This window comes from Antechinus flavipes, chromosome 3 (assembly GCF_016432865.1).
Source record: "Antechinus flavipes isolate AdamAnt ecotype Samford, QLD, Australia chromosome 3, AdamAnt_v2, whole genome shotgun sequence".
Lineage (NCBI taxonomy): Eukaryota > Metazoa > Chordata > Mammalia > Dasyuromorphia > Dasyuridae > Antechinus > Antechinus flavipes.
The window spans coordinates 113,018,519-113,032,693 of NC_067400.1; the positions used below are offsets into that span (position 1 = coordinate 113,018,519).

Sequence of the window (14,175 nt, forward strand, 5' to 3'; positions counted from 1 at the left end):
TCTCAGTCATAAAATTGTGTGACACACAGGCGATACCAATTCAAGAGGTTTCTGAGAAGCATGGATAAACCTGCAGCTAGAGTAATTATTTTACCACTTTCCTAAGCAACTATTCATCCAGCAAAAAAAGGATGAAAAAATACTCTAGAAGGGCATCCTGTCACTCAGGCATAAAATGCTCTCACCCAACAAAAATAACTCTGTACTGTTATGAAAATAGTCCTGGAAGGACATAAGATTTTAGAAGTCTAGATCAAACAAGCACACAAGGAAAAACCAACAACTACTATTTTGATACCACTTTAGGTTTTCATAGCATTTTTAAACACACAGCTCCCCAAAACAAAGAAAAAGAGAGAGACAGAGAGAGAACAAAATTAAAACAATAAATCAACATGCATTTAACTAGTTCAACAATTGTTTTTAAAATATCTAGCTTTAATAATTTAAAATTAATTTAGCTAAGGAAAACCTACATCCTATATTTTAGATTAATTTTCCATTATTATATGATATGATTTTGGGTCAAAATATTTATACCATAGAGATTTCAAGTCCTACTAAATAATAAAGCTTTGTGTGATTATAATAATATGAATAATTTCTTTTACATATTAAATACTTCATCTGATTAAACTAATTGAAGGGGGGACTTAAGTGAAGTATTTATATTTGGTCACATTAGAAATAATAATGCATTGGAATTTTACTGTTTTCCAGATCTAAAGTGGCACTAATTAATTTTCCACTTTTCTTTATATATGTCACATATAACAACATTTTAAAATCATACCTTTCTACATAGTCTAAAAGACGAGAACAGTGATTTGAAGCAGGAGCATCATGGCCTCCTACAGCATAAAGAAAACCATCACAGGTAGCCACTCCTACTCCCCCTCTTCTTTTACACATTGGTGCACACATGTTCCATTTGTTGGTATGAGGGTCATAGTATTCCATTGAACTCAAACAAGAACTTCCATCACGGCCTCCAACTGAATATAACCTAAAATACAAAAAAAGAAAAAAACCTGTAGATGTGTAAAGATTTAATATAGACGGGGGTGGGGGAAGTAAAATAAAGTAAAAGTTTCTTTCAATTTGTTAAAAACTGCTCTTTAATAGCATATTAATTCATTTATACAACAAGCATATATTTTAAAGAAATTCTACTAAAATTCAAGGTGATGTGGTAAGTATGTGAAAAAGATAATGAAAACATTCAAAGGTGAAGAAAAAAATTATAAATTCTTCTTTCAATGAGAATAAGATTTCCAAGCTCAGTGAAAGTTTTTAAACAATGCTCATTTATATGGAGGAAATGTTTTGCAGATTGATAAAAATGCCCATCTCTTACATGCTTACTTGAACTTTGAATAATAGTTTGAGGATACAATTGAATGAAATATTGCATTTTATCAGGAAAAAAATAGTTTTCCTACTCTTCACTATTCAATCTTTGTATTTTCTTGTAAATTTTAAGCTTTTATTGTAGTAATGCAAAACAACTATATTTAGATTGGTTTTCTCTGTTATTTCAACTTTAAGAAATCCATGCTTCATTATGGAAAATGAATAACATGTGTGACTCTAGGCAACTCACTTAATTCCAATTACCTTAGCAAAAAAAAAAAAAAAAAAGAAAAAAGAAAAGAAAAGAAAAGAAAAGAAAAAGAAAAAAAAAGAAAATGAATAACATTCACTTAATTTACAATGCCCTTTTAAAGATCTTTTTTATTCCTCCTAAAAATTAATTAAGCTATATTGTTAATTCTTTTTTTTTTTTTTTTGGGGGGGGTGTTTGTTGAGGCAATTGGAGTTAAGGGAATTGCCCAGAATCACACAATTAGGAAGTGTTAAGTGTCTGAGGTCAGATTTGAACTCAGGTCCTCCTGACTTCAGGGCTAGTGCTCTATTTACTGTGCCACCTACCCGCTCCTCCCCTTTTTCAATTACTCAGAACATCTTAATGGATTTAATGCATGCTACTGTAAAGATTTTAAGATAGTACAATTGGATTGACCAGTTCTACTACAGTGAAAATTATGGTATTTTTTTTAACAGTAGTGATTTCAATTTATTATTTTTTCTCACTACCCCAATATATACCCTAAAAAGATAAGTAGAGACATAAAACTAAATACAAATAGAAATAAGGATTATGGATAACAGGGAAAAATGATTTTTGCTCCAAGAAATGTTTATATACATAGATATGCATATATATGTGTTTTGTGTGAATACACACACACACACACACACACTCTCACACACTTATGTATATGTTATATATTTACATAATTAAGACATATTTCAAAATAGAAAATGGTTAAGAAAAACATATAATTGTTCAGTAATCAATGGCATATTTATCAAAAGTAGAATCAGGGCTCTACTACTTTTCTCTACAAAAGTAAAATATTTTGATATGAGGACAAAGGATTACAAAAAAAGCTCAGTTTAGTTAAAGTTTACATTTTTGAAGACATCAAGAAGTCATGCTATTGCATGCAAATATTTTTCTCCTTAAGATTTTCCAAGCCTGACTTCCAGGGATGGAGCCAAGATGGCCGAGACAATACACATTTCTTTCTGACCTTCTCCTACAACCCTCAGGCTAATTAGCAAAACCAGCCTCTGAATTACCTTTGGAGCAGCAGAACACACAAATATTGGAAGTGCAGAAGTATCAGAATTATCAAAAATTATCAGAAAAAAGATAATCTTGAAGATTGCCAGAAAAAGGTCTGTTTCAATTGGAAATGGGAGGGAGGCAGCTAGAGCAAACAGCTTAGTACAAACACCTAGTACAGAAAGCACAGAGTCTCCAGGCAGTGCAGACTTCACATGGAAAAGAATCTGCGGGGAGGAAACAGACCAGAAAAGGTCTGTTTCAATTGGAAATGGAAGGGAGACAGCAAAACACAAGCAGCTGAGCACAAATGACAATGCAGACAGAGGAAAATCTACAGGGAGGAATCTACAGGAATCTACAGCAGTGTTGGTGACTCTGCCTTGGCTGGAAGCAGTAGAATAGCAGAGAAGTTATAAAACTTCCAACACAAACACAAAAGATGAAGAGTGAACCTCTAAAGGCCAGAGTCTCATGGGACCTGGCCATGCCCACCCAGCATAGGGAATGAGTCAGCACTGATCCAGCTCAGAAGCTGCCCCATTCATAGAGGAAGGTGCTGCTTGTTGAGGAAGCTTGAAAAACTTCTCCTGCCCTAACAGCAGACCTTAACTTTGTTTAAAAAATGAGTAAAAAAGGAAAGAGAACTCTGATAATAGACAGCTTTTATGGTGAAAGAGAAGAACAGAAATCAAACCCTGAGTACATTAAAGACAGACTGTCTCCAGATGAAGTCCCAAAAGGTGAAATAATCTGGTCCCCATTACACAAGGCTCTCCTAGAAGAAATTAAAAAGGATCTTAAAAGAGAGCTAGAATAAAAATTGGGAAAGGAAATGAGAACTTTGCAAGAGGGTTTGGAAAAGGCATATAACTCATTAAAACATAGAGTTGATAAAATGGAAAAAGAAAACAACTTCCAGAAAAATAGAATGTGTGAAATACAAAAAGGAAATAACTCCTTAAAAACAGAATGTGTGAAATGAAAAAGAAAATAATTCCTTACAAAACAGAATGTGTGAAATGGAAAAAAAAATCCATAGAAAAAAACAACTCACTTAAAAATCCAAATGGAGAAATAAAAAATGAAGTTAAAAAATAAATGAAAAAAAAAACAAACTAAAATTCAGAACTAAACAAATGGAAATGAATAATTCAATGAAACAACAAGAATCAGTCAAACAAAACCAAAAAAAAAAAAAAATGAAAAAATAGAAAAAATGTAAAATAGCTAATTGGGAAAACTGACCTGGAAAATAGAACTAGGAGAAACAATCTAATGATTATTGGATTCCTTGAAATACATGATGAAAAAAAGAGCCTACATGCTATTTTTTTTTCAGGAAATCATCAAAGAGAAGTGCCCCAAAGACATAGAATCGGGAGGTAAAATGACCGTTGAAAGAATTCACCAAACATGACCTGAAAGAGACCCCAAAATTAAAATCCCAAGCAATATCGTTGCTAAATTTCAGAACTATCAGACCAAGGGAAAAATATTATGATCAACTAGAAAGAAACAATTCAAATACTGAGGAGCCACAATAAGGATTACTCAGGACCTAGCAGCTTCTACTTTAAAGAATAGAAGGGCCTGGAATCTGATATTCTGAAAGGTGAAGGACTTTGGAATGTAGCCAAGAATAAATTACCTGCTAAAATAGATAAACCTTTAGTTAATTTGATTAGAAAACTGAAAGAGAAAAATCAAATTGTTAGTCTCAAAAATGAAAAGTGAGAACTATCCACCAATGAAAAGGGAATTAGAGCAATTATTAGGAGTTACTTTGCCCAACTTTATTCCAATAAATTTGATAACCTAAGGGAAATGGAGGAATATCTGCAAAAATATAGATTGCCCAGATTAAAAGAAGAGGAAATAAATTACTTAAATAGTCCCCTTTTAGAAAAAGAAATAGAACAAGCTATTTATCAGCTCCCTAAGAAAAAATCCTCAGGACTACATGGATTTACATGTGAATCGTACCAAAAATTTAAAGAACAATTAATTCCAATACCATCTAAATTATTGGGAATGAAGGATTCCTGCCAAATTCCTTTGAAGATACAGACTGGAACTCATGCCTAAACCAGATAGGATGAAAACAGAGAGAGAAAATTATAGACCAATCTCCCTAATGAATATTGATACAAAATCTTAAATAAAATGTTAGCAAAAGAGATTATAGGATTATATACCACAACCTTATAGGATTATATACCACAACCAAGTAGGATTTATACTAGGAATTCAGGGCTGGTTCAATATTAGAAAAACTATTAGCATAATTGACTATATCAATAACCAAATTAACAAAAAACATGTTATTATCTCAATAGATGCAGAAAAAGTATTTTATAAAATCCAAAACCCATTCTTAATAAAAACACTAGAGAGTATAGGAATAAATGGATTTTTCCTAAAAAACAGTCCTAAAACCATGAGCAAGCACCATATATAATCGGGATAAACTGGAACCATTTCCAGTAAGATCAGGGGTGAAAAAAGGTTGCCCACTATTACCATTACTATTTAATATTGTATTAGAAATGCTAGCTTTGGCAATAAAATAAGAAAAAGAGCTTAAAGGAATTAGAGTAGGTAATGAAGAAATCAAATTATCACTCTTTGTAGATGATAGGATGTTACACTTAGAGAACCCTAGAGAATCAACTAAAAACCTATTAGAAGCAATCCACAATTTCAAAGGAATTAATGAAGAGAAAAACAAATGAAGGTGGCCTACTGTACCAGATCTAAAAGTATATTATAAAACAGTGGTCATTAAAACCATTTGGTACTGATTAAGCAATAGAGCAGTTGATCAATGGAATACATTAGGTTCATAGAACAAAATAGTCAATGACTATAGCAATCTAGTGTTTTACAAACCCAGTGACCCCAGCTTTTGGGATAAGAATTCACTATTTGATAAAAATTGCTGGGAAAAATGGAAACTAGTATGGCAGAAAGTAGGCATAGACTCACACCTAACACCATATACAACGATAAGGCTGAAATGGGTCCATGATCTAAACATAAAGAATGATATTATAAACAAATTAAAAGAACATAGGATAGTTTACTTCTTAGTTTTGTAGAGGAAGGAATGAATTTGTGACCAAAGAATAACCAGAGATCATTACTGATCACAAAATAGATAAATTTGGTTATAGTAAGTTAAAAAAAAATTTATAAACAAAATTAATACAGATGATATTAAAAGGGAAGCAATAAACTGAGAAAACATTTTTATTTCCAAATGATCTGACAAATGCCTCATTTCTAAAATATATTGAGAATTAAGTCAAATTTATAATAGTTTAAATCATGCTCCAATTGATAAATGATCAAAGGGTATAAACAGACAATTTTTAGATGATTAAATTGAAACAATTTGTAACCACATGAAAAGGTGCTTCAAATCACTATTGAACAGAGAAATACAAATTAAAATAACTCTGAAATACCATTATATATCTATCAGATTGGCTAATATGGCAGGAAAAGATAATGATGAATATTGGAGGAGATGTAGGAAAACTGGGACACTGATACATTGTTAGTGGAACTGTGAACGGATTCTAGTGAGCAGTTTGGAAATTTGCACAAAAAGTTATCAAACTGCGCATACCCTTTGATCCAGCAGCGTTTCTACTGGGATTATATCCCAAAGAGATCTTAAAAGAGGGAAAGGGACCCATATGTGCAAAAATGTTTGTGTCATTTCTCTTTGTAGTGGCAAGAAACTGGAAATTGAGTATATGCCCATCAATTACAGAATGGCTGAATATGTTATGGTATATGAATGTTATGGAATATTATTGTTCTATAAGAAATGATCAGTATTCTCACTCTGTTGTTATTTGCTGGAATTTTGTTTTCTTAGTTTTTCTTTTTCTTTGTTCTTGGTCTGATTTTTCTTGTACAATAAGATAATTGTAAAAATATGTATATATGTATATATATATGTATGTGTATATATATATATATATATATATATATATATATATTGGATTTACCATGTATTTGAACATATTTAAGATGTATTAGATCATCTACCAGGTAGGGGAAGTGTTGGGGGAAGGAGAAGAAAAATTGGAACAAAAGAATTTGCAAGGGTCAGTGTTGGAAAAATCACCCTTGTCTATGCTTTGTAAATAAAAAAGCCTTAATTAAAAAAAAAAAATGATCTTCCAAGCCATGTGTCAGCTCTTATAAAAAGTTCATTAAAGTATGATGTGGTCTTCTTCAAAATTTTTATTACTTTTTCAGGTGAAAGAAGTATTTCTTTCTAACTAACTAACTAACAGTATCATTAAGCTCCTCTTTTCATCTCTACATAAGGTTTTTTGATTAAGTGGATTTTATTAAATTCCTCATTATTTTCTAAAATGGAGAATCACTTGTAAGCTCTTTGTTCCTCTTTCCTACCCAGTATCTATCATTTCCAGAAAGTTATTATATTTTAAAAATTGTTGCTGAAACTATTAAACTTTTGCTAATGTTTTCATATATAAAATATAAGGAAACATTGATTATTCTGTCTAGTGAACTTCAATCAGTTCATTAATGTTGACCCCATACATACTTTGTCATTATTTTATAATGTACACTAAAGCCAGGCCTGTTTAATAGACAATATTAGTCTATCTTAGCTAGTGCTACCTAAAGCATTTCAAAATATCAAGCATTCTGGATAAGAATCTTCAAATTAAAGGGGCTAAAATATTATATCCATGATATTCACTATGGGTCATTGATGATTGAGATACAGATCAGGAAATCAGGAGCAGAAGTACCACAGATCTTGCAATTCAGATCATTAAAATGACTGTGAATAAATTAGAACAAGTGAATATAATGTGCCATATTCATTTTAGCCAACTATCGTGTCAGTTGTGTACAGTCCAAGTCTTATTCCTCCCACTATGCTCTAGTAGTAGAATGTTTTTCTTAATTTGATTGGATGACAATTTTATGTCAGTATTCTCCCTAAATAGTCAAATACATAACCATTTTCCCAAAGAAAATTAAATCACTGGTCTGCCTTGAATCTATTCTGTGAGAGACTTAAAAAAGTCTTGATCAACTACAGTTCAATTCCTATAGACATATAACAAGTATTATTCCAGTTCTTTAGTATTTCCCAAGATAAAAATATTTCCATCACCCTTAGTATTAACTTTCCACATATATTGCTCATTATGTTGGCTCTTAACTACTTGTCTTCCTTTGAACACAGTGAAGTTAACCAATAGGAACATTATAAAGTCCAAGAATTTGGCAATTTAGGTTACAAAAGCTCCCAGCAGTGAAACAATTATTCACATGGAAGCTTTTATCATCTTAAACACTCCATGAATTCCGACCTGAAATTATTTCCATGTTTCATTAAAATTGAAGATGTGTTGAATATCAGCATCAAGGAAGTACATTATAATCTTTAAATCTTCAGTAAATCCATAAGTTTTGACAAATCTAATGTAATTAAAGTTCCCCATGTCACATTAAGTTTCTTTTCTGTTTACTAAAGGGAATAGAGATGCCCAAGCATTTTGCAATGGTTATTCATAAATATGTTATAATGATCTATTAAGGAGGTTTATCAGCAGGTTGGTTCTGAAGGGATGATTTGATCACAAAATCTCAAATACCACTTATCAAGCCATAAAGGAGCTTTTGTATAACACAAGCCAATATTTAACAATGGATCCTTGAAGAACTGAATTCAGCAATAATAATAACCTATGTTAATGCTTTAACAGAAGACCAACAATTCAAGAGCAATTTTCTTTGATATTCTAGGACCTACGGTTTTATTGGGGTAGAAATTCTCTTTAATAATACAGAAAGTAATTACCATATAATTTAGTTTATGATCTTCAGTTTGCTCTAGCAAGGCTTTTGTTAACTAGGTCTATGATTTTTACTGACAAAGGGAACTTCTAAGTTAAGAAACTCCTTTTATCAATAAAGGTTTACATTTACTAGGCAATTCTGAGTTCTTAAAAGTAGCCTAAGGCAACATGGATCTTTGTTTAATCCAGAGTTGAAATAGTAAACTTGAATCCAAGCCTTTCTGACTTCAAGGGTATTTCTCTATTAACCAACTATATCATGTTTCCTTTTTTAAGGCAAAATACTTCTGCAAATCTAGTTAATTAGATTCTTAAATTATGGACACATAATCCATGTATTTCCATTTTAAAGGAAACTTCAAGAATTCTAGTACCACAGTCTTCAATAACTCAAGGTCACCTCCACAACAGGATAAAATAACTGAGCATGACTTTCAGTAAAGGACCACCAAATTATCTGATCTAAATTAATACTGAGAACACTATCCTAATACTGTTTTTGTTTGTTTTTATTATTCTTTTTATGTTGGCAAAAGCAATATGCTAATGCATATGTGCTTATTCATGCAAAATAATTACTAGCAATCTGTTGAAGGTGATGAGTATTAGTCAACAAACATGCATTTATTGAGTACCCACTATGTCTTTGATCTATGATTAGATATCAAAGATAAAAAGAAAAACAATCTCAACACAAAAAGGATTTTTCATTTTGTGATGGTGATGGTAAAGGATACTATCAAAAGACATATTATATAAAATGCAAAGTTTTATAAAATAAATATAATGCAAATGAAGGGAATACTAGTAATTGAGAAATCAGGAAAAGAAGAATTTAGTAATTGGAAGGTTAAATATTTCAAAATATAAGGCCACAGGGACCTCTTTGTAGTGGCCAGAAACTGGAAACTGAGTGGATGAATCAAGTGGAGAATGGCCCATCAAGTGGAGAATGGCCGAATAAATTGTGACATATGAATATTATAGAATATTATTGTTCGGTAAGAAATGGCCAGCAGGATGATTTCAGAAAAGCCTAGGGAGACTTACATGAACTGATGCTAAGTGAAATGAGCAGGACCAGGAGATCATTACATACTTCAACAACAATACTATATGAATGATAAATTCTGAAGCACGTGGCTCTCTTCAACAATGGAATTGAACAAATTTCTAGCCAAAGACAACTTAGGAAGTCAACAGAAAAGGTCTGTTGGACTTGAATGGGACTGGTACACAGTCCTGGTGCAGGTTACAAAAGATAGGATGCTCTAGGGTATGAGAGAAGTATGACAAGGATTTAGGGTACAGAAAAGAAAATCATAAGGCACTTAATATAAATTAATCTATTTACATTCGTACATGGGAGGATGACACATGTAACTCATAAGAGCTTTCTCATTTTAATGGCACTTAGAAGGAGTAAATATAAACAGAGGGCATAATCGTGAATTACATATGAAAGAATAATATATAAAAAATAAAATTAATAGGTAAGAGAGGAATATACTTTTTTGTATTCTTAAATTTTATTCTATTAAATATTTCTGAATTATATTTTAATATAGTTCCCATGCTTGGGATTTTTAGGCTTTGAGTTTGACACCTAAAACGATGCAAGTAGCAGAGCCAGTATTAGGTGAGAGGGGAATATACTGAGTAAAATGAAGAGGAGAAGGGGAATGGTATAAATTATCTGCTCTAAAAAGGGCAATAAAAAAAAAAAACTTTTTCAGTGGAAGGAAAGAGGGAGAAGGAAGGGGGAATGAGAGAACGATATTCTCGTCAGAACTGGCTGTACACACTTAAGTGGACATAGAATCTATCTTATAGAAAATTAGGAGGGAAAGGGGATACAGAAGGGAGGAGGGTGATTGAAGAGAAGGCATATTGGAGGAGGAGGTGTTCAAAAGCAAAACACTTTTGAAAAGGGATAGAGTGAAAAGAGAGAATAGAATAAACAGTAATAATAATTATGAAAAGAATTTTAAGCACATTTCTCTGTTGAAGACTTTATTTCTCAAATGTATAGATAAATGAGTCAAATTTATTTTTTAAAAAGATCAATTCCTCAATTGGTAAAAGACCAAAATATATGATTGATTCCCAAAAGGCCATAAAAATAATGCATATTTTTGACCTAACAATATTCCTAGGCATGTATTTCAAAAGAAATTTTAAAAAAGGAAAAAAAAAGAAAAATACCTATATGTACAAAAATATTTATAGCAGTTCTTTTCTCAAGGCAAAGAATTGGAAAATGAAGAGATGTTTATCAATAGGGGAATGGCTGAATAAATTGTGGTATGTTACTATGATGGAATACTATTGTTCTATAAGAAATGATGAGCAGGATGTCCTCCATGAGCTGAACAAAGTGAAATGTACGGTGTACAAAATAATAGCAATGTTGTGGGATGATCAGCTGTGAATGACTTTGCTTTTCTCAGCAAAACAATGATCCAAGGCTATTCTGAAGGACTTAGGATGAAAAATGCTATCTATATCCAAAGAAAGAACTTATTGTGTCTGAATATAGGTCAAAGCTTTTGCATCTGAATACACAATGGAGATTTTTTTTTTGAGGGGGGGAAATCTATGTTTTCTTTTACAACAGGACTTTTATAGAAATGTTTTGCATAACTTTATATATGCCTTGTAATGCAGGGTGGGGCGGATGGGGAGTGAGGAAGGGAGAGTATATGGAACTCAAAGTTTTAAAAACAAATGTAAAAAAATTTATATGTAACTGGGAAAAATAAAATTAAAAAAAATACAATTTTATTAATTATCTTGTTGCCTATACTATCTAAATGTAGTTACTGTGAAACTGTGATTTTTAATCAATAAAGGTAAAGACTTTTCTAATGAGCTCTCCAAAACTACCATTACATCAGTAGAGAATTTTGACAATTATCCATGTTTGGTCAAACAGTTTTTCCACTTTGGCAGAAAAAGCATCTCAGCATGATGGTGAATATACTTTTTGCTCCTTACATGAAACCATGGAAAGCATTAATGAATTGTTTAGAACAGCCTGTTCTTGCATCCTTAGAGATGGTAGTGTGATAATCAAATTATTAATATAAAAACAGTGTGTCTGGTGAATATACTGTTTTTATATTACATATTATATATATATATATATGTGTGTGTGTGTGTGTGTGTGTGTGTGTGTGTGTGTGTTTGTATGTGTGTATACATATACATATGTGTAGTGTTACTAAATAGAGTAAAACCTTGCTGATGTGATCTAATTGAGTGAAAGGCAATTTCAGTTAACATCTCACTGAATTGGAAACTAGAAAGGACCTTATTAAGGTAGATCCCATTTATAGATGATGATGCCAAGAGAGTCCACAAATGCCATTACTGACATGGTGAAATTATAGATTATTTGGGGGAGAAAAAAGAAATTTTCTTACTCTCAGGTTACATACAACAGTATTGAGTATTAAGAAATCACAGAGATTAGTGCTTCTAATGTGCCAAATAGCAATCCAAACAATTTCCTTTGAGTAATATTCCCTTTGGATTATATTGCAACATAGTTACTATAGGTTTTTTTAGATAAAATGAGAAGTTCTTTGAATTATATAATAGTATTAACTATTTTCATCTTTTCATTTATTTAGTACTTTTCCCATTATACTCAAAACATTTTTTTACACTTGTTTTTAAAATTTTTGAGTTCTAGTTTCTCTCCCTTATTCCCACCCACAATTAAGAAACCACTTGTGAAATTATGCAAAACATTTCCATAAAAGTCAAGTTGTAGAAAAAAACAGGTCTCTCATCCTAATGAAAATAAAAACCCTCAAGAAAAATTAAGTTAAAAAGAGAGAGGGAGAAGGAGAGAGTAGTACCTGTTTTTAATGATCAAAATCAATTATTAGTAATTATTATTTTCTCACTTAAAAGAATGCAAGTGGTTTAGAAACAAGAAAAGAGAAGGGAATAAATATTTAACTATGTCTAAGGTTATGTGTCAGGTACTTTGCTAAGTGTTTTATAAATACTGATCCTAACAATTACTTGGGGTAAATAATGTTATTATCTCCAATTTACAAATGGAAAAACTATGTCAGAGGGGGGAGAGTTGTTCAAGTTTCTATAACTACTAAGCAAATGAGGCTGAATTGATATTTTTCTGACTCCAGCCCCAGTTTTCTATGCATTGTACCATCATTAAATTTAACTTTATATGTAAAGAAAAATTTGGATGCTTGGGGAAAGTGTACAATAATTATTAACCATTCACAAATGCTTTAAGTTTATAAAAATGTATCTCATTTACATATTTAAGTCAATTAATCAAATAAGAACAGTTTATTTTAAGTACCAACTATATCCTGACTATTGAGATTAGGTATTGAGCATAAAAAGTGAAAACTGAAAGTCTTTGCCAAAAAAACTTCATAATTGTATCTAGAAAAAGAACATATATACATATAAATATATTTAAAATATCTACAAGGTAAATGCATGATGTCCCAATAGCCTTAGTGCAGTTTTAAACTATTTAGAAAACACCGTGTATATGTGTGTGTGTGTATGTTTGTGTCATAACATATGATATATAAATATATGTGTGTATATATATATGTGTGTGTGTGTGTGTATTAATAAATAAATTTAAAATATCTATAAAATAAATGCAGGATGTCTCAAAAGCCTTAGTGCAGTTTTCAGCTATTTCAAATTAAAAGTTTTTTGGATATTTATGGTAAAAGGGAGTGAGATAATTTCAGAGAAGGAGATCCAGAAAGAACTCATATAGAAAGTGGGACTTGAGCTAAGTAAGGGAGAAAGCTGAAGCTTCAGATGTTATATAAAAATTGAAGTTTCAAAGCTTTATGTTTCTGGGGAGAAAATAGGGGAGGAAAGGAGAAAAAAATCTGTTATTGTTCAAATACTTAGTAATTTTTGTTGTAAAAATCAAACCTACAAATATCAAATATTTAAGAAAATGGAGTAATTGCAATATATTAACACATCAATTTATCTCAGTAGCCTATTATATATAAACTGTGGTTTCAATTCAACTACAAGATTTCTGGGGCAGTTCGTTATCACAGTGATAGAATGCTCAACCTGGAATCAGAAAAACAAGATCAACTCTAACCTTTGACACTTATTAACTATGATCCTGGATAAATCATTTAACACTCTTTGTCTCAATTTCCTCATCTGTAAAATGAACTAGTGAAGGAAATGACAAATCATTCCATTATTTTTGTCAAAAAAAACCCTAAATGGGTTCACAAAGAATTGGGCACCACTGAAACGATTGATACCAAATCACTGACTTAAAAATTTGTTAGAAATAATTAGAGTACAATGGTTAATACTTAAATCCCATGCTCAAACCATTCATTAGTTTCCAAAGGCCCTTAATGTAAAATATGTCATTCTTACCTTGACTTTTATACTGTGGCTCTAACTAATCTTTGCAGACTTGTTTTACATTATTCTGTTTTACATACTTTATGTCTGGCCAAATGGGCATATTTGCTCTTCCTTAAACTTAGTGTTGCATTTTTTCAACTGTGCCTTTGCATAAGCTGTTTTTCACATTTGAAGTGATCTTTCTTGTCATCTCAATACTTAAAAATTCCTATTTTCCTTCAAGACTTAGTTCAGGTACTACTTCCTAGAGAAGTCTTACTGGAATTTCTTAGC

The 14,175-nt window shown here is 31.4% G+C and overlaps 1 protein-coding gene across 1 annotated transcript in view; it reads right to left on the minus strand.

The window, feature by feature from the left end:
• Positions 1 to 14,175, minus strand: part of LOC127557058 (kelch-like protein 1) — a 77,815-nt gene that overhangs the window by 31,146 nt on the left and 32,494 nt on the right. The window contains exon 3 of the mRNA XM_051990534.1: positions 794 to 1,006. Coding sequence (XP_051846494.1) covers positions 794 to 1,006 — 213 coding nt within the window. The remainder of the gene's footprint in view (positions 1 to 793; positions 1,007 to 14,175) is intronic.